This window comes from Vipera berus, assembly GCF_964194415.1.
Source record: "Vipera berus genome assembly, chromosome: 6".
NCBI classification, from domain to species: domain Eukaryota; kingdom Metazoa; phylum Chordata; class Lepidosauria; order Squamata; family Viperidae; genus Vipera; species Vipera berus.
This window is the reverse complement of record NC_138208.1, coordinates 55,280,185-55,306,188: the sequence shown is the minus strand read 5'-3', so window position 1 is coordinate 55,306,188 and position 26,004 is coordinate 55,280,185. Positions and strand designations below refer to the sequence as shown.

General features: G+C 43.6%; 1 protein-coding gene across 5 annotated transcripts; it reads left to right on the top strand.

Annotated features, from left to right (window-relative positions):
* The first annotated feature begins 507 nt into the window (after positions 1-507).
* On the top strand, positions 508-24,848 carry USP44 (ubiquitin specific peptidase 44). 5 transcript variants are annotated; one of them, XM_081331709.1, is made up of 6 exons: positions 508-626; positions 13,121-14,611; positions 18,772-18,970; positions 19,435-19,501; positions 22,946-23,151; positions 23,590-24,848. In XM_081331709.1, exons 2-6 carry the CDS (start codon positions 13,196-13,198, stop codon positions 23,790-23,792), a joined length of 2,091 nt encoding a protein of 696 aa, XP_081187835.1. In that variant the 5' UTR covers positions 508-626; positions 13,121-13,195; the 3' UTR covers positions 23,793-24,848. The 5 variants fall into 5 exon arrangements, with proteins under 5 accessions (XP_081187835.1, XP_081187832.1, XP_081187836.1 ...); XM_081331706.1 differs by having other exon boundaries at positions 19,393-19,501; XM_081331710.1 differs by lacking the exon at positions 23,590-24,848 and adding an exon at positions 23,268-23,542 and having other exon boundaries at positions 19,393-19,501.
* The last annotated feature ends 1,156 nt before the right edge of the window (positions 24,849-26,004 follow it).

The following is a 26,004-nucleotide window of genomic DNA, read 5'->3' as shown; positions in this document are numbered from 1 at the left end:
GATATTGTCTGATGATCTCCATCTTCTAAACGTTAAGTAGGCTCCACTTTATTTGGGCTGGCAAATTAGCTAAACCAGGCGCTAGCTTATTGAATAAACTGCTACATCATTCCTAACACTCCCCGCCCTCCACCCCCAAAATAAAGACTGTCACTGTGCTTATCAGCTAAAAAGGCTTAAAAAAAATGGCCGGTTAGTTTGCGATGCAGCTCATTTTCCAGTTCTCGGTTGTGGTTCCGCCTCTGGTCCAGCGTGCTACACTATGTGAATCCTGGTAACTGATATGAGTAGAGTAAAACCATAGTTCAGGTAGCCAAGACTATCGCAGAGAGGAAACACGACTCGAGAGACGCGGAAAGCTCCTATCGTGACAAGTGCACCAATAGCAATTCTGTCCACCTCCAGTGCACGCACGGCTAGCGCCACTCACACGAGGAATCCCCGCAGCAGAGGAGCTGCCCGAGGGAGCGCGGCCTGACGCGCCGAGGGGGCGGGGCTTGAGAACCCCAGAACCCGAGGTTCTTAAGATGGCGGCTCCTAGCGAGGGTTTTTGGCGAGAGCGGCGGTTGCGTGGGGGACCGAGAAGCTGAGTGGCTTCGGCCACCGACATGACTCGGGCCGGTCGGGTGAGAGCTGGCGGACTTTGGCGTGTCTCGGTTTTCCTGGCGGTAGCGGGGATCCCCCGTGGGGGCAGCCGTGGTGGAAGCGGGGGCGGGAAGGAGGTAGGGGATGCCCGTTACTTCCCACTGACCTTTGGCCCTACCCATCTTTTGGGGCAGCCCGGTCCTGGTCCCAGAGCTCGGTGTTGACCTCCTCGAAGAAGCTGGGCGAGGAACTCCCTCTCCCGCCGGTCCGGGAAGCCGACTTCGCGTAAATGCAGTTTTGCCTCCGGGGTGTGGAGGAACAAGGCGAAATCTGGAAGCGCCAATACTGACTTGGGAAAAGAGCCCGGAATTTTGAGCGGGTTAATTTTTCTACCTGTCTTCTTCTAATCCACTCTCGTAATTCTCTTTTTTATTGTCGCTCTTTTCTCTCTCCTCCTCCTCCTCCCCCCCCCCTCAGTAATACAGAGGTTTTGAACTTTATAGGCTAAAGCTGTTTTCAGCTACTGAAATGGTTGGCTAATAAGGAAGTGTTTAAAACTTTCTCGTGTGTTTATTCATCGCGGTGTATTCTGGAAAGCCAGCAAATATGGAGTTTATTCAACAACCCATAGTGTAACAGGATGAATGGATCCAATCACGGTGTTACTCTTGCTTTCATTTTAGGAGTTAGCTATATCTTACCAGAAAGAGAGAGAATGAAAGAAGGAAGAGTTATGAACCGATTAAGATTTCTGCCGGCAGAGTAATAGAAATACATTCTGGAGAAAGTAGTTGCTGCAGTTAAAATATGTTTGTACTGCTGGAAATGTCTAAAAATTAGTCTAGAAAGAGTTGTAATTGGATATTAAATTGGCTGCCTTTTTTCTGGAAACACTGTCTTCCTCATGAATCTTTGTTTTGAAAGTTGACATATTGATTGAGAGGAACTTCTGGCATTTATTTGATGGCTAACACAGATGAGATACAAGATTAATAGTCAATATATAGTGGAAAATAAAGGGAACATTCATTTTCCTGTTCTCAGGAGTATGTATCTAAATGCTGTGTTTTTATATATAATTTTCTGCAGATAACATTTATTAAAATGAGCAAACCTTACAAAAGATAAGATTTAAGATAAATAGACCAGTAGGATTTGATCATTTATTCTTAATATATCTCCTCCAGTAGCTGCTGTGAAGTAAAGTAAACTAACAAATCTGCTAACTGCTTGGTGTGTGGTTGCAATTAGATTGTCTCAGAAGCCCTAATAAGCAGGCATATACAATGAATGAAGGCTACTGCTAAGCTTGTAAGCCACCCTGAGTCTTCGGAGAAGGGCGGGATATAAATGGAATTAAAATAATAAAAATAAAAAAATGAAATAAACAGTATATATTTAAAGTATCTCATTTCTGGAATTGGAATGCATTCTGTATTATCCAGCAAAATAGCAGGGCTGGGTAAATGGGGCCCGTACCTTCATGACAAAGCTGCTGCACCACAGGAAACTCCAACAGCAGGACCCAAAGCTTCAGAGTCCTGGGAACCTCCAACAGTGCATCTCTAAGCCTCAGCATCCTGGGAAATGCTTCAGCCCAGTCCCAGATTTACCTATCCTTGCTACCTGCACTCCCAAGTCTCCTGCTGCCTCAGCTGACCTTTGATATCTTCTTGCTTCCACTGCTGATGAGGCATTCCCATCCTGGCCCTTCACAAAGAAACCATGTGAGCCATCTTCCCCATGTCTCACTTAGGAAACCTCCATGTACAACCTCGGAAAGAAAGCCTTGAAGAGCCAGCAGTTGCTTCACAAAGGGCCAAACCCGGCAGGCTTTGTCAGCAGTGGGAGCAAGAAGACAGAAAAGGTCAGGGTAAGAGGCTGCAGAATATAGGGAGTCAAATGGCTAAAAGCAAGTACCCTACAGTTGTAAGTGTGGGTGGGCTGCCAAGCGCCTGAATTCTGATCACGTGACCACAGGGCAAAAAGGTAGTAGGTCCTTTAGCTTCATAGCTTTGAATAGTAGCTGAACATGTGATCATACGTCAAGGACTTAATATACTTCTTATATTAAGAAATAGTTTTAATTCTTGGGAATAAAGTTTGTATGAAGTTTTATTGTGTACTAAAGCACCAGTATCAGCAGGCTTTGGGCAATCTTGATATTTGCAAAAGTAAAAAAAACAAAGAATAGCTGAAAAAAACAGTGAATAGCTGAATGATTTGGGGAAACTATGAGAGGATATAATGGGAAATTGGGCAAGTGGTATGGAATAAACTGGCTGAAATCTAAGCTGGACCACCTAAATGGTAATGTTTAATTGAGGTTCTAATTCTCTTAGATTTCTCTATCCTAGAAAGTGTGTTGGTCTGCAGTGTCCTTGCCACTGTGAACTGTAGGCAAAACATTTTTTTTCACTTTTGAGCATCTTCTCAAAAATCCCATCCCACATGATTGAGAAAGAAAATGTGCTAAGTTAAAAGTAGCGATACAGCTTTAGGAAATGTTAATAATTTGGTAGAAATAGAGGGTTGGATATATCTATGGTCATGATGGCCCCTCATATCACTCTGAGATCTCATATTACAATTTACGTACCGGTATGTTTAATGATTGATGCTTTGCTTTTGAATAAATTGTAAAACTGACTTTTTGATTAAGAAGTCAGCTTTATGATTTAATTAGTACACAACAATTAAAGAATCCACAGCTTGATGTACAAACTTACCAAAGTAGTCTTTTAATGAGCATTGAAACACAATTTGTACTGACATGCTTTCCCATTAACGGACTGTTCTTATTACCTAAGAGAAGTTGTAACTGTGGCATTCAGATGACCTTAAAACAGGAAAATTCCAGTACAGATAGTTCTTACTGATTACAATAGGGACTGGTGTGAAATGCAACATCACATGACCTTATGACACTAGTTGGTTGCAGTTGTTAAATGAATTTAAATGGATTCTTGTTGGTTGTTAAGTGCAGTGTTACATGTCACAACTTGCTACTTCCTGCCAACTTCCCCATTGACTTTCCTCATCAGAAACCAACTGTAAATGGTGATCATGTGATCATGGGATGCTGCATCTATTATCAATGGTTCCCAAGCATCTGAATAACAATGATGCGATAGCTACAACTTTGAAGTCCAGTTATAAATCTCTATTTTCATAAGTTCAAATGGTCACTGAATGAATAGTCAGTAAGGAAGGACTAGTAAAGGTAAAGGTTCCCCCCCACATGTGTGCTAGTTGTTTCCGGCTAGGGGCCGGTGCTCACCTCCGTTTCAAAGCCAAAGAGCCAGCGCTTGTCTGAGGACATCTCCATGGTCATGTGGCCGGCATGACTAGACGCCAAAAGCGCACGGAACGCTGTTACCTTCCCACTGTAGTGGTCCCTATTTTTCTACTTGCATTTTTATGTGCTTTCGAACTGCTAGGTTGGCAGAAGCTGGGACGAGTAACAGGCGCTCACTCTGTTAAGCGGCACTCGGGATTCGACCTGCCAAACTGCCGACCTTCTGATCGACAAGCTCAGCGTCCTAACCCGCTGAGCCACCGCGTCCCTAAGGAATGACTACCTATATGTGTCAGAATCCATTTATATCACATTTCATAATTGTATAGGTAGAACAACGTGCTATTACTGGGGATTCTGCCATCTCTCCGAGGGGGGGGGGAGAGGATGGTTACTAAAGCGATTTTCAAACAACGGGATGTTTTAACGGGGGAAGGGAGGGGGACAGACAGATCTGGTTTGTGTCTTCATTTACAACTGGAAAAGGGAAGCAATAACCATAAAACCAAGGAGAGTTCCCTTTCCCATGGAAGGACCTGACACCTAGCAACTGACGATAGCCTGACCAAATGGATGAGGGGAGGGACTGGAATGGGAATGGTTTATATAGGATTGAAATGTAACTTTTCTCAGATTCCGTCTTGTATTCCCACAATCGATTCCTTCCTAGTAAACATTTTCCTTTTGGACTAAACTTGCATCCAAGAGTTCTTATTTCCTAAGATGTGGATTGAGGTGGGTCCTGACAGTAGACGGAATCTGCTTTAAGAGTCAACCTGGAAGGGAAAACCTTACCGGGGGACTTTGCAACAAATACAAATGTCTGGCGACGAAGCAAGAGAGGAGGGAAGCCCCATGGAGGGGGAGTCTTCCCCCCAAATGGAATCCCAGAGACAATGGGAAACTGAAGCAGCATATTCCCCCGGGGAAGAAGCGGTGGAGCAGTACAACCGAAAACCCCGGTGGTCGATGGGCGTTGGAAGGAAAAGTGAGTGGGAAAAGGCTTTGGGAGAAAAGACCCTGAGGCGTAGTAACCACCAACCGGAATGGAGGCAAGAGATGGAGAGTTCCCTGCACGCCAGCGAGGAGGAGTGGATCCTGGAAAAGGCCATTGATCTGATGAAAGCAACCCTGAGTTCACTGAGGGAGGAGAGAGCTGAAAATCGCAACCGAGGCAGCGCCTGGGGACGCAACTGGAAAGGTAACGGAGGGGATCCAACACCTGAAACCCCGGGGCCATCCAATGGAACAGGAATTGCTGCCTCAGCAGTACCCACCCCCCCCAGAACCACAGATGGGGACCAGGATGAGGAGCGATACCGGCCACGGCGCAGACAACTCTCCAGCCAAAGACTCCCGCCCCTGGAAGTCAAATTCAAGGGGGAGCCATCACGACTGGGATTTTTCCTAACCCAAGTCCTCAGCTACATGGAAGAGTATGGACGGGACATCCCCAGTGACAAAACACGCATCCGAATTGTGCAATCTGCCCTGGACGGGATGGCTGCAGACTGGGTGGTGAACTTGCATGACTCCAACGCCCCAGAACTCAACGACTTCAACCGATTCATGTCATCTTTGAGGCAACGGTTCGAGGATCCTTTGGCTGACCGTAAGGCCCGGGAGAGAATCAAAACGGTGAGGCAGGGCAGGCGAGCAGTGGCTGATTATACCCAAGAATTCCGAGCCATTGCCAGCAAGCTGAACTGGCCAGAAGACATCCTCCTTAGCCATTTCAAAGACGGTCTGAACTACGACCTGTATGATGCTTGCCTGCCTCGAGGAGACCCACCCCACCTTGACGACTGGTACATCCTGGCGGAGGAAGTGGAAATAGACCTACTGAAGAGACACCGCAGAGGAAAACCATGGGGCCGCCTGCCACCCGAGCAAACACGCGAGGGGGAAAACCCACCAGCTACAGCCAAAAAATCAACAAGTTGCTTCAACTGCGGGAGAGAGGGCCACCGTGCTGCAGAATGTCGTTCAAAAGCCCCCCCACGAAAACCAGAGGCATCATCCTCCAAGAAGCCGGGGAAGCCCCAAGGCAACACAAAAGAATCTTCCATGAAGGGGACAGAGGCTGTAGAGTCCACAATTCCTGCCAGGAACAGGGACTGGACTCCGGCCTGCACCACAGGGACGGTGGACAACTCGGAAGACAGCTCAGAGGGAGAACCATTGGTAAGTGGACCCCTTCCACCCATACTTAAGACAGTGACTATATTAGCTTCCCCTATGCCTGAAGCAGCCAAAATAAAAGCTCTGATAGACTCTGGGTGCATCCGCTGCCTTATCAGCCCAACGCTGGTGGAGAGATTGAGCATCCCAGTGAGGAGGCTAAAACATCCAATCTCTTTTAGTCAATTAGATGGGACAATAGCAGGGGGAGGACCAGCCACCCTAGCCACTTTACCAATCCACCTATCACTGGGGCCCCATGAGGAGGACATAACGTTTATAGTGGCCCCAGGCATGGAATGCCCAATGATCCTAGGACTGGAATGGCTGAAGAAATGGAACCCCGGGATAAACTGGAGGACAGCAGAACTCAACTTCCCAAAGGGGGGGCAGAAGAACGTAGACTCCAAAAGCACCCCCCCAACCCAGAGGGAGGAGACAGCAGCAGTGGGGAAAGAGAAGGGATTACCAGAGATACCAGAGGAATACAGGGACCTGGCTGAGGTTTTCAGTGAGGAAAGAGCAGATGAGCTTCCCCCCCACCGCCCCACAGACTGCACCATAGAATTCAAACCTGGGGCAAAACTCCCAAAACCCAGGATGTATGCCATGAGCCCAAGGGAAATGGCAGAAATGGAGAGATTCATAAAGAAAAACTTAGAAAGAGGATTTATTGAGCCTGCCAAACCCAAAGTGGCCGCCCCGGTTCTGTTCAGGGAGAAGAAGGATGGGTCCTTTCATTTGGTTGTGGACTATAGAAATTTGAACACAATTAGTGAATGTAATCTGTACCCCCTTCCCCTAATGAAGGATATGTTATCCCACCTATCGAAAGGAAAGATTTTTACCAAACTAGACCTGAGGGAAGCATACTACCGTATTAGGATTAAGGAAGGAGACGAATGGAAGACTGCATTCAACTGCCCAATGGGGTGCTATCAATTCAAAGTATTGCCATTCGGACTGCAAGGGGCCCCCGCAGTCTTTATGCAATTAATTAATGACGTGCTGAGAGAGCACCTATATAAGGGGGTCCTGGTTTACCTCGATGACATCCTTATCTTCACAGAAACCAAAGAGGAACATATCAAACTAGTCAGAGCAGTCCTGAAGAAGTTGTGAGCTGCCCACTTATATGCTAAATTATCGAAGTGTGAATTCCATCAGGAAAAAATCGACTACTTGGGATATCGCATATCTCCAGAGGGCATCGAAATGGACCCTGAGAAGGTCAGGGCAGTACTAGAGTGGGCACCCCCCCGCACACGGAAGCAATTGCAAAGTTTCCTGGGGTTTGCAAACTTCTACCGCCAATTCATCCCCGCATTTGGCCAAATAGCCATGCCCCTCACAAATTTGTTGAAAACGAAGGGGGGGTCACCCGTGAAACCCAGCCAGCCTCTGAAATGGTCAATGGAATGTCAAGCAGCATTTGAGAGGCTAAAGAGACTTTTTTCTGCTGAACCTGTCCTAAAACACCCAGATCCCGATAAACCTTTTGTAATACAGGCAGATGCGAGTGATGTAGCGGTAGGAGCCGTACTATTACAAGAAAATGATGGGACATTGCAACCATGCGCATACACATCCAGAAAACTCACAGAAACAGAACAACGCTGGCCAATATGGGAAAAAGAGGCATTCTTGTTGAGGTGGGCATTACTAACATGGCGCCAATTTTTAGAAGGAAATAAAATACCTTTCCAGGTCTGGACAGACCACAAAAATTTGGAAGCACTAAAAACGCCCAGGAAGCTCACTCCTAAGCAAGCCCGCTGGTCCCAACATTTTCACCGATTCAATTTCACTCTCAAACACTTACCGGGGGGAAAGAACTTCCTGGCAGATGCATTATCCCGCATGCCCCATATAACAGCACAAGAGTTACTGACTTTAAACCACTTGTACCGGAACAACAACTGGCAGCACCAGTCACCACCAGGGCACAAGAAAAAATGAAGCCGAAGGTAGATAGCCAAACTGGAATAGAATTCAGGAAATCTTTGGAAAGTGATGAATGGTTCCAGAAAAATAAACGTGTGCACAATTAAAGATGGACTGCCGTGGGTGGGGGAGAAGCTATATATACCTGCCACACAGAGAATCAATTTCATGCAACTGTGCCATGATACAAAATCAGCAGGACACTTTGGCTTTGTAAAAACCCTACACTTAACTAAAAGGCAATTTTGGTGGCCATCTATGAAAAAGGACATAGAAAGCTATGTGGGTAGCTGTCAAATTTGCGCGATGGCCAAAAGACTGCAAGGGAAACCGCCAGGCCTGTTACAACCGGTGGCAAACCCCTCAGCCCCATGGAAAGAAATAGCCATGGATTTTATCGTAGAACTGCCAGAAAGTAATGGAAACACCGTAGTCTGGACTGTCACAGATCTGTTCTCTAAGCAAGTACACTTCATACCTTGCCAAAAAATCCCGACTGCAAAAGCATTAGCAAAACTTTTTGTACAGCATATTTACAGATTGCACGGGGTACCACAACGCATCATATCTGACAGAGGGGTGCAATTTACATCGGCATTTTGGAAAGAATTTTTATCCCTCTTAGGAACCACCCAAGGACTGTCATCTAGTCACCATCCTCAGACAGACGGAGCTTCTGAAAGACTTAATAATATACTTGAACAATATCTGAGATGCTATATTAATTTTCAGCAGTCCGACTGGACGGACCTACTGCCTTTTGCAGAAGTAGCATATAATAATGCAGTCCACTCAAGCACAGGTTACACTCCTTTTCAAGTAGCTACAGGCCAGAGTTTCAACCCAATACCAGAACTAACCCCAAAAGAACCGGTTATCCCTGATCTGAAGGAATGGATTGCTCAATTACAAAATACATGGCCAATCGTTAGGAAAGCGTTGGAAGATGCCAGAAAAGCATACAAGACACAGGCAGACAAAAAAAGAACCGATCCCACACTATTTAGGGTAGGAGAGATGGTATATTTATCCACAAAATACCTGAAATCACTCCAACCCTGTAAAAAACTAGGACCAAAATATATTGGACCCTTTCCAATTAAAAGAATCATAAACCCAGTAACAGTTGAATTAGAACTACCCAAAAATCTTAGACGAATACACCCAACCTTCCACTGCAGTCTATTAAAGAGAGAACAACAATCTCCACTACGAGAAAAAATCCCACCACCACCCCCCCCCATCATGGTGGAAGGAGAACAACATTTTGAAGTGAAAGAAATCTTAGATTCCAGAAAACACCATGGAACGATACAATATTTAGTGGCATGGAAACACCTCCCCTCCTCAGAAAACGAGTGGGTTAACAAACTCCATGTTAAAGCACCTAAGTTGCTTAAGAGGTTTCATACAGAATATCCAAACAAACCAGGCTAACATTTATATGGTTTCTTTCCCCACAGATGGACTCATCTTTTTTCTGAAAGGAGAGCCGAATGTCAGAATCCATTTATATCACATTTCATAATTGTATAGGTAGAACAACGTGCTATTACTGGGGATTCCGCCATCTCTCCGAGGGGGGGGGGAGAGGATGGTTACTAAAGCGATTTTCAAACAACAGGGGATGTTTTAACGGGGGAAGGGAGGGGGACAGACAGATCTGGTTTGTGTCTTCATTTACAACTGGAAAAGGGAAGCAATAACCATAAAACCAAGGAGAGTTCCCTTTCCCATGGAAGGACCTGACACCTAGCAACTGACGATAGCCTGACCAAATGGATGAGGGGAGGGACTGGAATGGGAATGGTTTATATAGGATTGAAATGTAACTTTTCTCAGATTCCGTCTTGTATTCCCACAATCGATTCCTTCCTAGTAAACATTTTCCTTTTGGACTAAACTTGCATCCAAGAGTTCTTATTTCCTAAGATGTGGATTGAGGTGGGTCCTGACAATATGTAAATTTGGATAACAGTGGACTGTTGACCTTGAAAGAAATTTTAGTTACAGTCTTGAATCTATTCAGTATGTATCTCTGCATCTGCAAAAATATTGTGGCATAGAATGAATATACAGTATTCACTGGGCTACAATTATTCATTTTTTTTTCACGGATTCCCCTACCCAATGCATATGTCTTCTTTTTAGCTTTATCCTTATAACAGTCCTGTATGGAATGTCAAATTAAGGAAGTTGGCTCAGATTCATCCAGTGATCTTCCTGATAGGCTAGAATTTGAATCCAAATTTCAGTCTAGCTATAACTGTTGAGCATATTTTGGGATGAATGACCTGCCCCAAATCTATACCCAAGCAGGTCTGATCTAATCATTGAAAGACTTCTTGGTGGCCTATACCTCATTTAATAACACTGTGTTTATTAACTGGGTTACTGTTGTAACTGAAGTTCACCTGCTCATGATGCATCTGTCCACTGAGGGATAGGAAAGAAAAATATCTATTTGGAAGAATTTTACAGAAATTATCAAGCATTTCTGAATTGCTTTAAAGAGAGAATGAAGTTTGGGTCACAAGAATGGATGGGCTATGGAGAACTGTTTGTTTGCTTTTTATCTGTTAGAAGATATTAAGTTTTCAGCGTTGCATATAGGCTCATTGCTTGAATGAGGCTGAAGTTACATACTTATTTACACATACTTCTTATTTAGACAAATCCCCTATGCTGCATCTCTTTCTGATAGCTATACACAGTACAACAAGCAGCATATATATAATAAAGAACAAACTAGTAATTTTTTTTCTGGCATTTTGTTCTTGTAATTGTTGCAGTCTTTTATATGTTAGCTTTATTAACTACCAGTGATCAAGAAGGTACTCGACTAGCTTGTTAGCCATTTAATTGGTAAAATGATTTTTAACATAGAAGTGATATGAAACAAATACTGATTAATATTGATAACAGTTACAGCATCTGATAGATAACTGATAATGAGTTTAGAATCTGTTTTACTAGTATAAAATATTTTTAGATTATGAATCTAATCATGTTGGTACACTGATTGCATTTTTGTTAAATAAAGACTTAAGAAGGAGTACGTATTTCTACTTAAAACATTTTTATTATTTTTAAAAATCATTATTTAATTGGAAGAGCTTCCCTACAATTAAATTGAAATATTTAAGGTTCTAACTAGCATATTAAAGTTTCACATAGTTGGCTTTGATTATAGCTCTAGAGCAGACATGTCAAACTCGCGACGTCACGTGATGTTGCGCAACGTATAGGAGCTTTTTTGCCATTGCCGGCAATGGGGTGGGTGTGGTTTCCCAATGATGCATCCAGGCCGTGGCCTGGCAGTTTGACACCCCTGCTCTAGAGTTTATGGTATTGTTAGTTGTATTGCAAGAAATAAAGTGTCCTATTATCATTATTTGTCAGCAGACCATCTTCAACAGTTAGTTGCCTCTTGTACCAAATACCTCTTTATGTAACAAATATCTTTAAGCATAGAAAAAAAGCTAGATTAACTATTTAAATTAATGAATCCTTATCACTTCACCTTCCTGAAATTATCCTGTAATATACAGGTATTCCTTAACTTACAATAGTTCATTCAGTGACTGTTCAAAGTTACAACGGCACTGAAAAAAGTGTCTTACGATTGTTTTTCACACTTTATTCCCATGATCTTATGTTCAAAATTCAAATGCTTGGCAACTGACTCATATTTCTGATGATTGCAGTGTCCCTGGGTCATGTGATCTCCTTTTGCGACTTTCTGACAAGCAAAGTCATGGGGAAGCCAGATTTGCTTAACAACTGGGTTATCAACTGCAATGATTCATTTAACAAATGTGGCAAGAAAGGTCATAAAATGGGGCAAAACTCACTTAACAAATGTCTTAATGGAAATTTTGGGTTCAATTGTGGTCGTAAGTCGAGGACTACCTATATCATTTTCTTCCTTTTTGTAAATTATATACTGCAAGATATGAGATTGTTTTTGAACTCATGGGTTATATAAATAGATAGACAGATAGATAGAACATGAAGGATCCTTGGCTAACAAATAACAGAAGGTTGTTTTTTTCTAGCTGTAGGAACCTTTGTATAAATCAGAGGTCCCCAGCCTTTTGGGCACCAGGGACCGGTTCCGTGGAGGGAGGTTTTTCTGTGGACTGGAGGGGGCATGGTTTCATGTACTGCCTGCATCTCGTGGATGGGGCTTTACTTGTTTGTGCAGCCTGGTTGCTGGCATGCCGCGGCCCAGTACTGGTCCACAGACCGGGGGTTGGGGACCCCTGGTATAAATGATTTAAAGTAGTTTCTATGGTTGTGGCAGTTTATGCTGAAAAGCTACGAAGACAAATAAAAGAGAACAGAGTTGCCTTATTGTCATTTTTCTTTTCAAATTTTTCCCCCTCTTTATAATCTTTCACCTGTTCTCTCTCTCTCTCTCTCTCTCTCTCTCTCTCTCTGTGTGTGTCTGTCTGTCTGTCTCTGTCTCTGTGATACGTTAAACTAAGATCCCTAGGGCCTAATGGCTAAAAATTGGGCCACAGTATGTCAGTCATTATAAATATACATTGTGTGTTCTCTTTTCTTTAAACACAGTTCTAAATGGAGTTGATTTTAGTTACTGTGATTTATTTATTTTTATTTATTTTAATTCCATTTATATCCCGCCCTTCTCCGAAGACTCAGGGCGGCTTACAAGCTTAGCAGTAGCCTTCATTCTATGTATATGCCTGCTTGTTAGGGCTTTCACCCCCCCCCAAGCGGCATTATTACAAAGTCAGCTTAATTGCCCCCAACAATCTGGGTCCTCATTTTACCTACCTCGGAAGGATGGAAGGCTGAGTCAACCTTGAGCCTGGTGGGATGCGAAATCTCTGTGTGGGACAAAGAGTGCTGTTTTCACCTCGGACCATTTTCAGAATGGACAGAACAGCATCAAAATAATTTTTTGAACATGAAACAGTACTTCAAATTCGAATGTTTTTACATAGCTTCCTAGAGACAATTATGAATATATATACATATATCTTACTTTCATTGTGTTATTGATGTAAGAGTCTTAATCATTTCATTTTTTGTGGCATGATACTAAAAGCATAATGAAATCTATTTTTTTCCCCTTATTTTCAGGCGAAAATGCAAAACCTAAGAAACTGTTGGGCTGATGAATTTCTATAGTATATTCTCAACTTTGTGAGATTGACAATGGATAAATGTAAGCATGTAGGCCGACTGCGGCTTGCCCAGGACCATTCAATTGTGAATCCTCACAAATGGCATTGTATGGTATGCAATACTACAGAATCTGTATGGGCCTGTCTCAGTTGCTCTCATGTTGCTTGTGGAAGATATATTGAAGAACATGCACTAAAGCACTTTCAGGAAAGCAATCATCCAGTAGCATTGGAAGTAAATGAGCTGTACATTTTTTGCTACCTTTGTGATGATTATGTTCTTAATGATAATGCAACTGGTGACATAAAACTTTTACGAAGTATATTAAGTGCAATCAAGAGCCAGAATTATGATTGTACTACTCGGAGTGGTAGGATTTTGCGATCTATGGGCATAAGTGATGATCTTTCACATAATAATGCTCGAGCTTTGCTTCGAAGTCAAGACCGTATGTTCACAGCCCTCTGGCACAGGAGGCATGCATTAATGGGCAAAGTATTTAGAACTTGGTTTGAACTAACACCAACTGGGAAAAGGATTTTAGAAGAAGATAAGCTGTGTGAACAGGCAGAAGAAAGACGAGTCAATGCTAGGAAGAAAAGAGAAGAGCGGAAACGTCAATTGAAGGAGGAAATGGAAAAAATACCACCAAGGAAAAGCTTTCGCTTGCAAAAACAAAACGAAGAATCTTCAGTCTGTGCACTAAAAATGCCACAAAATTTGGGCTCTGATATAGAGCTGAAAGTAACAGCTACCTCAGATGATGCAAAGTTAAAAAAAATTAATGACTCTCCAGCCAAACGAAGATCTACTATGACTCCTGGTGTGACAGGACTACGAAACTTGGGAAATACTTGCTATATGAACTCTATTCTTCAGGTATTGAGTCATTTGTTCATATTTAGGGAATGTTTTTTAAAGCTTGATTTAAACCAAACACAAGAGTTGTTAGCAATTGGAGCCAGTGGCAGAACAAGATCATCTACAAAGCAGCCTCTATCTGCTAGCTTTGATGTTCAAGAACACAAAACCTTGGTTAAGCACCAGACATTTTCCACGAGGCGATTTAGTACATCATCAGGTTTAAGTGGTGGTGGATCAAGTAATAGAAATATGGAACTTATTCAGCCCAAGGAACCAAGTTCAAAGTACATTTCTCTTTGTCATGAATTACATACTTTGTTTCAAGTTATGTGGTCTGGCAAGTGGGCATTGGTGTCTCCTTTTGCAATGCTCCATTCTGTGTGGAGACTAATCCCAGCCTTCCATGGTTATGCCCAACAAGATGCTCAGGAATTTCTTTGTGAACTTTTGGATAAAGTCCAACAAGAATTGGAGACAGTTAGAGCAAAAAGCCCGACCCTCATTCCAGCTTCTCAAAGGAAACTCATTAAAAAAGTTTTGAATGTGGTCAACACTATTTTTCATGGACAGCTTTTAAGTCAGGTAAATACTTTAGAATAAGATTATTCAGTGAATGAGTGATGGAAAATTCAATGTAGTATAAGATTGCTGGCTCAGCTTCCTTACTGTCTTATATTAAATCAGAATCCAACTTAGTACTGAATTTTGAGTAAGCAATATTTTGTACTGTTTCAAGCAGGCTTTAGTCCCTGCCTGCTATATCACTTATTTCTTAAATTAAGAATTGTCTTGTTTCTTACAGTTCTGCCAGCATATTATGATTGTGTAAAGTCATAGTTACACAGACTTCGTACACAAGCAGAATGTGTTTAAAAAGTACAAGGACAAAGATTTTAAGTTCATCTTTTTATGGCCTTCACTGTTTGAAGGCTTTTCTGCTCTTATTGTTATATTTAATAACAGAACTTAATTTTAATTTTATTTACATTTCACAGGGATTCCCTGTAGATGAATCTTTAGAACTACAAGTAGTTTATGACAATTGACCCCAAAATTTATGTTACTAAATGAAACTGTTGTTAAGTGAATTTTGCCCCATTTTACAACCTTTCTAGCCACCATTGTTAAATGAATCACTGCAGTTGTTAAATTAGTAACACGATTGTTAAATGAATCTGGCTTCCCCATTGACTTTGCTTGTCAGAAGTTTGCAAAAGGTGATCACATCACCCCAGGACATTGCAACTCTCATAAATATGAGTCAGTTGCCAAGTGTCTGAAGTTTGATCACGTGACCGTGGGGATGCTACAATGGTCATAAGCCATTGTAACTTTGAATGGTCAGTAAATGAAATTTTGGAAGTTGAGGACTACCTGTATTTTAACAAGTATAAAAAATACTTGTTCTTTAGTAAAGATCTTGAGGTAATTTCAAAAGTAAAATAAAGTAAAATTCAGTAGAACAAGTAAAAATAAGCAACAGCATTTCCATAATTTAAGAGCTTGGTTAAATGAAAAATTACTTCCATTTAGCCGCAGAATGGGTATTTAATCCTGTTAGAACTGTGTTTGTCTATGATGGTACCACCTTTTCCAATTAAACAACTTTAGCTTACTTACCGTATATACTTGAGTATAAGCCGAATTTTTCAGCCCACTTTTTGGGCTGAAAAAATCCACTTCGGCTTATACTCCAGTCAACAAAAAAAAAAGAACTTACCGAGGACTTGCGCGCGGCCGAGCTACTTTGCCTGACGCTGCTGGGGTCGCCCGGGCGCCTCTGCTCGCCCTCAGCAGCACCTGGCCCAGAATCACATGCGAAACAAGCCCGGCAGAGGAGCCGGAGCGGCGAGCAGAGGCGCCCGGCCCAGATCCTGCAAGGCCCGGCCGAGACGCGCCCCCAGCAGCGGAGCTGCTCCGGCTCCTCTGCCGGGCTTGTTTTGCATGTGAGCTACTTTGCCTGATGCTGAGAAGACCCGCTTGGGCACTCGGGTTGGTGTCAGTCTCCGCAGGCCCTTCTCGTTTCCAGGAACGTCAAGCGCGCTTGGCTCCCCACCCCCACGGCAGGGCAGGGCAGGGCAGAGACTTGCTCGCCCTTCTGACGGCCCTGAAGAGAAACGAAGGGCTTGCAAACTCCCCGCGAGAAGCTGGGCGAAGCGCGCGGCTGGGCGAGTGTGTGCCTGCGCGCGTATTTACGAAAGAAACGCTCCGAGAGTTCTTCTTTCTCCGCCCCCTTGGGGGGAACTCTAGCGACTACTGTAGCCGCGCTTCTCTTCTCGGCTCCGAAAATAGGGATTTCTACTCTCTCTCTCTCTCTCTCTCCCCTCCCCACCCCGCATTCTCCTGCCTCTTCGATTGCGACAATAAAAGGGCGAAGGGTGCGCTGGTTTCTTCCTCCTTCCTCCCCCCCTCCCCTCCCCTCCCCGATTGTCAGGTGAGGCAGCTGGAGGTCTGGCCGGGAGATTGTAGCCGTTTTGAAACGCCGCGTCTTGAAACGCCCGATCAGCTGATTTTCGGGTGGAAGAGCCGCGGCTTGAATCTGTTTGCATCTGCCTGAATTAGACCGAAACGGCCTGAATTTGACCAGAGTTGCTTTGTAATGGCTGGAGGAACTGCAGAGGAGGTCTTGCCGGGAGATTGTGGCCGTTTTGAAACGCCGCGGCTTGAAACGCCCGATCAGCTGATTTTCGGGGCAGAAAGAGCCACGGCTTGAATCTGCTTGTATTTGTTTGAACTTAACCAGAAACGGCTCGTAATGGCTGGAGGAACTGCGGAGGGAGTGAATGCTCCAGCCTGGAATATTTGGAAAGGCTGGGGGAACCGGATGAACTGCAGCTTAAGCGACTGTTGCCGGAGGAGCCATGGCTTGAAACGCCCCAGTTTTGGGGCAGCGTTTGCTTGTTCCCTCCCTCCCTCCCCTTTCCCTCCTCTCTAAATCCTTCCTTCCTTCCTTCCTTCCTTCCTTCCTTCCTTCCTTCCTCCCTCCCTCCCTCCCCTTTCCCTCCTCTCTAAATCCTTCCTTCCTTCCTTCCTTCCTTCCTTCCTTCCTTCCTTCCTTCCTTCCTTCCTTCCTTCCTTCCTTCCCCAGCCCTAATCCGGAAAGTGGAAGGAAAGAAGAGTAAAGGCTGGGCGGAGGAGGAGGGGAAGTGCAACCCTGCACTATTCAGCTCAGTGAAGTCACGCTTGAAACGGCTTGAAACGCCCGATCAGCTGATTTTCGGGGCGGAAAGAGCCACGGCTTGAATCTGCTTGTATTTGTTTGAACTTAACCAGAAACGGCTCGTAATGGCTGGAGGAACTGCGGAGGGAGTGAATGCTCCAGCCTGGAATATTTGGAAAGGCTGGGGGAACCGGATGAACTGCAGCTTAAGCGACTGTTCCCGGAGGAGCCATGTCTTGAAACGCCCCAGTTTTGGGGCAGCGTTTGCTTGTTCCCTCCCTCCCTCCCTCCCTCCCTCCCCTTTCCCTCCTCTCTAAATCCTTCCTTCCTTCCTTCCTTCCTTCCTTCCTCCCTCCCCTTTCCCTCCTCTCTAAATCCTTCCTTCCTTCCTTCCTTCCTTCCTTCCTTCCTTCCTTCCTTCCTTCCTCCCTCCCTCCCCTTTCCCTCCTCTCTAAATCCTTCCTTCCTTCCTTCCTTCCTTCCTTCCTCCCTCCCTCCCTCCCCTTTCCCTCCTCTCTAAATCCTTCCTTCCTTCCTTCCTTCCTTCCTTCCTTCCTTCCTTCCTTCCTCCCTCCCTCCCCTTTCCCTCCTCTCTAAATCCTTCCTTCCTTCCTTCCTTCCTTCCTTCCTTCCTTCCTTCCTTCCTTCCCCAGCCCTAATCCGGAAAGTGGAAGGAAAGAAGAGTAAAGGCTGGGCGGAGGAGGAGGGGAAGTGCAACCCTGCACTATTCAGCTCAGTGAAGTCACCACGCATTGCTCCTGGAAGCAGCAGGAGGAACACTCCGGCCGGATGATGACGGATGGGATTTCGTCGAAACGTCGCCACAACTTTCTGAAGATGAAAGGAACGCGGGAAGAAACCCGAGACTCTAGATCTACACATACAGACACCCGCGAGAATCTACGAAAACATATATATATATATATATATATATATATATATATATATATATATATATATATATATATATATATATATATATATATATATATATATATATATATATATATATATATATATATATATATATATATATATATGGGATGTCTTACCTGCTTACCTTAAGATTGCCACGGCGAGGCCTCCCACGCCCTGACATCTGTTGTGCTGCCTGAGTTCTGGGGCTACTCGCAGCAGGAAGCCACATGATGTGTTTTGCTGGTGTCGCTGCTCGTGGCAGGAAGCCACATGGCACATCGCGCCGGTGCCACTGTTCGCGGCAGGAGGCTATGTGGCTTGTGCTGTGGCAGCACGAGCAGCAGCACCAGCATGATGCGCCAAATGCAGCCGGCCGCAAGCGGCCATAGAACTCGGACAGTAGTGCAACAGGTGTTGGGGCATGGGAGGCCTGGCTACAGCAGTCCTAAGGTAAGTGGGTCCAGGGTGCATAGGGCAGCTCTACTCCCCTAGCTTGAATTTTACGTGTGAGGCTTGCCCCAAAGCTAGGGCTTATTTTGGGTGTAGGGCTTATAAGGCGCAGATGTAAAAAAAACAAGCTAGGGCTTATTTTTGGATAGATCTTATGTTTGGGGAAACATGATAGAACTGGAAATTCAAATTAACTGATGGTTTGTATTGACAGGTAACATGCCTTGCGTGTGACAACAAATCAAATACTGTAGAGCCTTTCTGGGACTTGTCATTGGAATTTCCTGAAAGATACCACTGCAATGGGAGAGAGACAACCTGTCAGTATCCATGCTTGTTGACAGAGATGTTGGCCAAATTTACAGAAACTGAAGCTTTAGAAGGGAAGATATATGCCTGTAACCAGTGCAACAGTGAGTAAAGACTGTATGTACTCAGGGATCTGATTTTCATATATGATGTTAACTAACTAGTAGGGTTATTTTTAAAAATTGTTGCCTATGTAAAATATTTCACAGAATGTGAAACAAACTTTGTGCTTACATCATTAGCACAAGTGGCTATTACATTTTGCATGTTTACCAGTGAATGTATACTGCAATCTAAATTGTATGTTGACTGTTCTACCAATCAAAAATTATTTTTATGATAGTTCTAAAGTGATTACTTCTAATTTAACTTGGTATCCACAAAATTTCTGTTACTGTATTTTGGAATAGTTCTAGAATGCCTCATTTGTATTTTTATCATGTATCTAATGCACATATTAAATGGTATTAATCTAATTTTATGATGTGATCTGCTATAAATTAGAGGGAGGCTATTTTTCTTACAGCAAAACGAAGAAAATTTTCTTCTAAACCTGTTCTACTCACAGAGGCACATAAGCAGCTTCTGGTGTGCCATTTACCTCAGATTCTGCGGTTACACCTTAAACGATTCAGGTAACGTAAATTGTATTTGTGAGGTTTATTTATTTATTTTTACTTTTTTCAATGAAGTATTCTTCTTTAATGGTCATTAAGCCACATTGCTATAATGTCTTTAGGACCTGACGCAAGTAATTTCAGGACCGACTCATGAGGGAGGCCACACCCCTGACTTGGTTTTCTTATCTGGACGGTGGCGTGATGATCTTGGTGGGGGCTCTCCAACCGTTATGCCCCTGTCATGGACCGATCATCACCTCCTACGGCTGGACTTCCGCTTTGCCACCCCCCGCCGTGGGTATGTGGAGCCAACCAGATGGTACCGCCCCAGGCGCCTAATGGACCCTGACAGGTTCCAGGCAGCGCTTGGGAACCCACCTGCACTCCCTGCTCACAACTCGGCGGATGCCTTAGTGGAAGCCTGGGAAAGGGCAGCCACGGAGGCACTTGACCGAGTTGTACCCTTGCGGCCCTTGACCCGGCGCAGATCCCAGCGAGCCCCATGGTTCACCGCGGAGCTCCGGGAGATGAAGCGTCGGAGACGGGGCCTAGAGAGCCGTTGGAGGTCCAGTCGATCCGAATCCGACCGGTTGCGACTAAGAATCCACACTAGGTCTTATCTCGCAGCGATGAGGGCGGCGAGAGCCAATTACTTCTCCGACCTCATCGCGTCCACAGATAATCGCCCGGCTGCCCTGTTTAGAGTGACCCGCTCCCTTCTGAATCAAGAGGTGAGGGAGGAGCCCTTACAGGGTCGAGCCGAGGAATTTGGTCAATATCTGTTGGATAAAATCGCTCGGATTCGAACCGGCCTGGACTCCAACTGGCAGAGTCTGGCGAACAGGACACGGGCAGTCTTGTCGACGTCACCTGGGAAGAGTTTGATCCTGTGACTCCAAAGGAAGTGGACAGGATTATGAGGGGGTTGAGCTCCTCCACATGCTTATTGGACCCGTGCCCTTCCTGGCTGGCTTATGCAGCTCGGGAGAGGACACAAGGCTGGTTCCAGGCGGTCATATCTGCTTCTCTGAGTGAGGGTCGCTTCCCCGCCTCCTTGAAGGAGGCGGTGGTGAGACCTCTCCTCAAGAAGCCCACCTTGGACCCAGCTACATTGAATAACTTTCATCCGGTCTCCAACCTTTGCTTTCTTGCGAAAGTTGTTGAGAGTGTGGTGGCGCATCAGCTTCCTCAGGTCCTGGATGAAGCGGATTATCTAGACCCGTGCCAATCGGGTTTCAGGCCGGGCTACAGCACAGAGACGGCATTGGTCGCTCTGATGAATGATCTCTGGAGGGCCCGGGACAGGGGACATTCCTCTGTCCTAGTCTTATTAGACCTCTCAGCGGCTTTCGATACCATCGACCATGGTATCTTACTGCGGCGCCTCAGGGGACTGGGAGTGGGAGGCACGGTTCTTCGGTGGTTCTCCTCCTTTCTCCTGGGACGCACGCAGTCGGTGTTGGCAGGGGGACAGAGGTCGACTCCGAAGCCTCTCGTTTGTGGAGTTCCTCAGGGGTCGGTCCTCTCGCCTCTCCTGTTCAACATCTACATGAAACCGCTGGGTGAGATCATTCGTGGTTTTGGAGTAGGATACCATCAGTATGCTGATGACACCCAGCTTTTCATCTCGACTCCAAACCACATCAGTGATGCCCTCGACGTGATGTCCCGTTGCCTGGAAGCGGTCCGGGAATGGATGGGGAGGAACAGGCTTCAACTCAACCCAGACAAGACTGAATGGCTGTACATACCGGCATGCCAGGATACTCAGAGTATTCCATCCCTTAATATTGGGGGTGAGTTATTGCCCCCCGTTGATAGGGCTCGCAACCTGGGTGTCCTCCTAGATTCACAGCTCTCCTTAGAAGATCATATAGGAGCTGTGACCAGGGGGGCCTTCACTCGGGTTCGCCTGGTGCGCCAACTACGACCCTATCTGGACCTGGATGCCTTGCGTACAGTCACCCATGCACTTGTGACCTCTCGCCTTGACTACTGCAACGCTCTTTACATGGGGCTGCCCTTGAAAGCCACTCGGAAGCTTCAGCTGGTACAGAGTGCAGCTGCACGAACACTTTTGGGGGCTTCCCGATACTCCCATATTACACCTCTCCTCCGTGAGCTGCACTGGCTTCCAGTTGCCTTCCGAGTGAAATTCAAGGTGCTAGTGATGACATACAAAGCCCTACATGGCATGGGTCCGGATTACCTACGGGAGCACCTACTGCCAGCGTCAACACCCCTCCGTCCTGTGCGCTCCCACAGAGAGGGCCTCCTCAGGGTGCCACCGGTCAGAGAATGCCGGCTGGTGGCCCCCAGGGGGAGAGCATTCTCAGTGGGTGCGCTAACCCTTTGGAATTGCTTGTCTGCCGAAATCCAGATGGCCCCCGACCTTCGCACCTTCCGACGTGACTTAAAAACCTACCTATTCCAGCAAGCCGGCCTGGCCTGATAGATTTTGGGGTTTCATTTGTTTTACTATTGTTTTTACTGTATACTTACCTTGCTCTGTACACCGCCCCGAGTCCTTCGGGAGAAGGGCGGTATATAAAAACAAACAAATAAACAAACAAACAAACAAACAAACAAATAAATAAATAAAGAAATAAATAAAGAAATGTAATAATTATTACAGCTGATATAAAGTACTTTAAACATTTTACCCATTCCAAAACAAGTAGATTTACGAGAGAAAGCAAAATTGTCAATTGGACTTAAGTGAAGGTTTTCCATAAAGTTTGAAGATGAGAGGAATACTATGCGAGTCACTGGGAGCTTCATTGGGAGCGCCCTGGAGGTGGAAACCTTATACAGGTAGTTCTTGTTTAGCAACCAGAATTGGGGCTGGCATCTCAGTCATTAAGCAAAGCAGTTGCTTGAGTGAAACCACAAGCTTATGAACTTATTTCAGCTTTGCTTTATTGAAGGTTACAAATGGAAGAATTGGTTGTGAAGTTGTTTTCATCGCTGTTATAATGATAAAGGCTCACTCACCAAGGCAGTAATTAAACAAGGACTACCTGTAAGAGTAGTGAATCAGAAACTCAATATATAGAAATTTGACTAAAAATAAAGTCCAGCAGATCTTTTATGCTTAAATTACAAGGTATTTTAAATATGAAATTTCTTAAATGTAAGAACATTTTGAAGATGAACTCAACTTAAGTAGCAACATTGTGGAGAATGTTAGTAGAGATCTTCAAACAGAGGCTAGTTAGCTATTTTACAGCTGTCTAGTTCTGATTTTCCTGCATTGAACAGACGATATGATGATTACCCAGTTTGGATTCATTGCTATGATTCTGAACAAAAGTCATACTCCTTCCTGTAGTACACAGTGTTTTTATACTATTGGACTACTATGTTATTTAGTAGTAAGTTAATTTATAAAAACGAAATAAGTAACAAATTCTTTCAAAATATGAACAAGGAAAAAAAGTTTCCTTTTCCCTCCTGTAGATGGTCAGGACGTAATCATCGTGAGAAGATTGGTGTGCATGTCAACTTTGATGAGATACTAAACATGGAACCCTATTGTTGCAGAAAATCTCTAAAATCCCTTATGGCAGATTACTTTATCTATGATTTGTCTGCTGTTGTGATGCATCATGGGAAAGGATTTGGTTCAGGACACTACACTGCCTATTGCTATAATTCAGATGGAGGTAATTCATATGGAAATGCAGATTACTGGGTTTATGAGAAATGCAATTGATAAGGTTATGGCAATTTTTGGAGATATAATTATTTTGGAGATATAATTATCGTATAATTATTTCAGATACAGCTGTTTTTGTATTGGGAGAACTTTGAAAGGTAGGTGTGTGTGTGTGTGTGTGTGTGTGTACATTGCACTAGGAATGTTGCCTCTACAAATCACTACACAGCATAAATGAATGATTTGGTTGTGACTTTCATGTGGAAGTGATTGGTTACTATGGGAGCGCAGTGCTGTTTTACTTAAATCTTTGGTCTGGTTCAGCATAATGTTAGTTATATACTTAATAAACTATAGATTCTTAAATTATAAAAATATCAATCTTGTGCTTTTAGAAGAAAACATCAATGTTATCATTTTTATTATTTTTTCATTGTTGTTTTAGGGTTCTGGGTACACTGCAATGATTCCAAGCTCACCATGTGCACTATGGAGGAAGTATGCAAGGCCCAGGCATATATTTTGTTTTATACCCAACGAGTTACTTTAATGAATGGACATTGGAGAATGTCAAGTCTTGACTCACCATCTGGAAAACAGGCGAATACTGAAGAAGTTAATGGCACCAATGCGAAAAGTAACAGCTAATTCAAAGCCAAATTGCTATGTACAGGATAAGTCTGAATTGTCACTTGCGCATGTATTTAGGCAAGTAAGCACAATAACGTACTAAATCTGCTTTTTGGAGCCAAACCCTATTACGTGTTCAGATCTTTTATACCTTTTAAACTCATTCATGACAGTAACTTCCCAGGTTGTTAAAGAGAAAATCTTCTATCTGAATCTTTAAATTTTACCTCAAGCTGTTTTTCAGCATTTTAGTATTTTGAAGTAGGAAACGTTAGATGAGGAATATGGGTGGGCAAACTCTAGACTATTTTTAAATTAAAAGCTGTGTTTTATACTACTACTAGCAGTACTGTGGATCTTGTCTGCAGGAATCTGTGTTGATTTCATGATTAAAAGATATGGCGGTAACAAATGCGTTTTAAGTTTTCTTCTGGCCATTTAAAATGTTCTTTCTTCTGTAACCGAAGAGTTCAAGTAGTACAATACTTCTCACATATTATTAAAGCACTAAATCACTAGAAAGATCAGTAAGAACATTAGAATATTATCATTTCCCTAGCCTATTTATTGCTTCACTCCAGGAATACTGAACTAAATGGAAACCTGTGAGGACGGTGTAAATGGCAATAGTAATTGCAAAAAAAACAGAGCTCGTAGGTTTTTTGCCACAGATAGGTACTTATGATCTGGATTTGAAGTTCTTAAGAGTCCCATTCCACACACACACCCCAGTCAGCATGATTGCATTTGGGACACCCAGCAACTGGCAGTCATTTGTGGCTGTAATTTATGATGTTTGTTCCCAGAAACTCATTTTCTACTGGATCTGTAAAAAATGCCCATTGTGGACAATGAGTTTGCTTAACAACCATGGTAATTTGCTTAATGATCATCTCAAAGAATGTAAAATCGGGTCTGTTGCGTGATGACCTGCTTAATGACCAGCACAACTTATACTTTAATTCCAAGGTCAGCTATGATCATAAGTTGAGGAATAACTACTCTGATCTGTGACTTGCCATAGTAAGATCCATGGAAGATAATAACTCTACTTTTGTTTTTTGCTGTAACACTTGGAAACATGGTTGGTTTTTTTAGTAAGGTTTTACAGTACAGATGTGTCGATCAGGTTATCAACATAGCATAGAGTAATTTTCCTAAATGCTATTTACAGTTTCTATTGGAAAACAAAACTCAGAACATTGCTCTGTACATATTAATGAATTTTTAGCCTAGGGTGTTCCCTCCCATCTAAATTTAAAGCCCTTTGTGTTCAATTTTCTTTGGAGTGCTTCAATTTCAGTTGCTCCTTTATGTTCCTTTATCCAATGCAAAATTGCAGCATAGGCTAGCTTTGGTAATTAAGAGGGTCGTTCTGAGCAAATTGGAGGGAAAATTAGGTTATGTCTAGATTGCAGTACTGTTCCTTGTTCATACTACTGCAACAATGATGCTCAAATTAAAATTTTCCAGAACATAAAAAAAAAACCAAAATTGCCTTTAACTTTTTGTCCTGTTCTAAATATGAAGTTATCTGAACTACAGTTCTCTCAAATTGTAGAATTCAAAAAAATTTCTCCATGGTTTGGAGAAACCATTCTCATCCTTTGCGAAGTATCCTATGCAAAAAAAATTCTTAATGGCAAGGAAGGCTGCTAATAACCATACATTCGCATACAGGAACATTCACTTGGGAAATAAGCACTCGAGCCTTCTCACCATTTCTTCTGAAAACAGGTTTGCAAAAATGACTTTAGGTATAGCTTGATTTACATAATAAATCTATTTTAATTCTTCGTAGGAAACTTAAGAATCAAGTTAGCACTCTCGAATAATTGATTTCTTGCCACAGAATAGATCCACAGAAAGCCAAACCCAGGAAGTGTAATACAGAGGGTCTTTGTCCAAGTTACAGTAATAATTACATTGAATCTCACTCTTAGATTAAAATATTCACTTTGGATATCTTGTAGTGGTTAATTATGTCTTCCTCTGCAATGTCTCATGCTAATGGCTATTGTTTGCAAGGCAAGCCTACTCAAGCAGATTCCCTTTTCCATGTATTATTTTCTGCATCACGCGGGGTAGCAAAAGATATAATAATTCAGTCTTCAGAACACAATGGTTCAAGTGAAAGACACATGGTAGAGCAAGCACACTAAAGAGCCAAGTTATTTGCAGGCAGATAGCATTATTAGAGGGCAAAAATTCTGTTTTTACCACTTTAAAA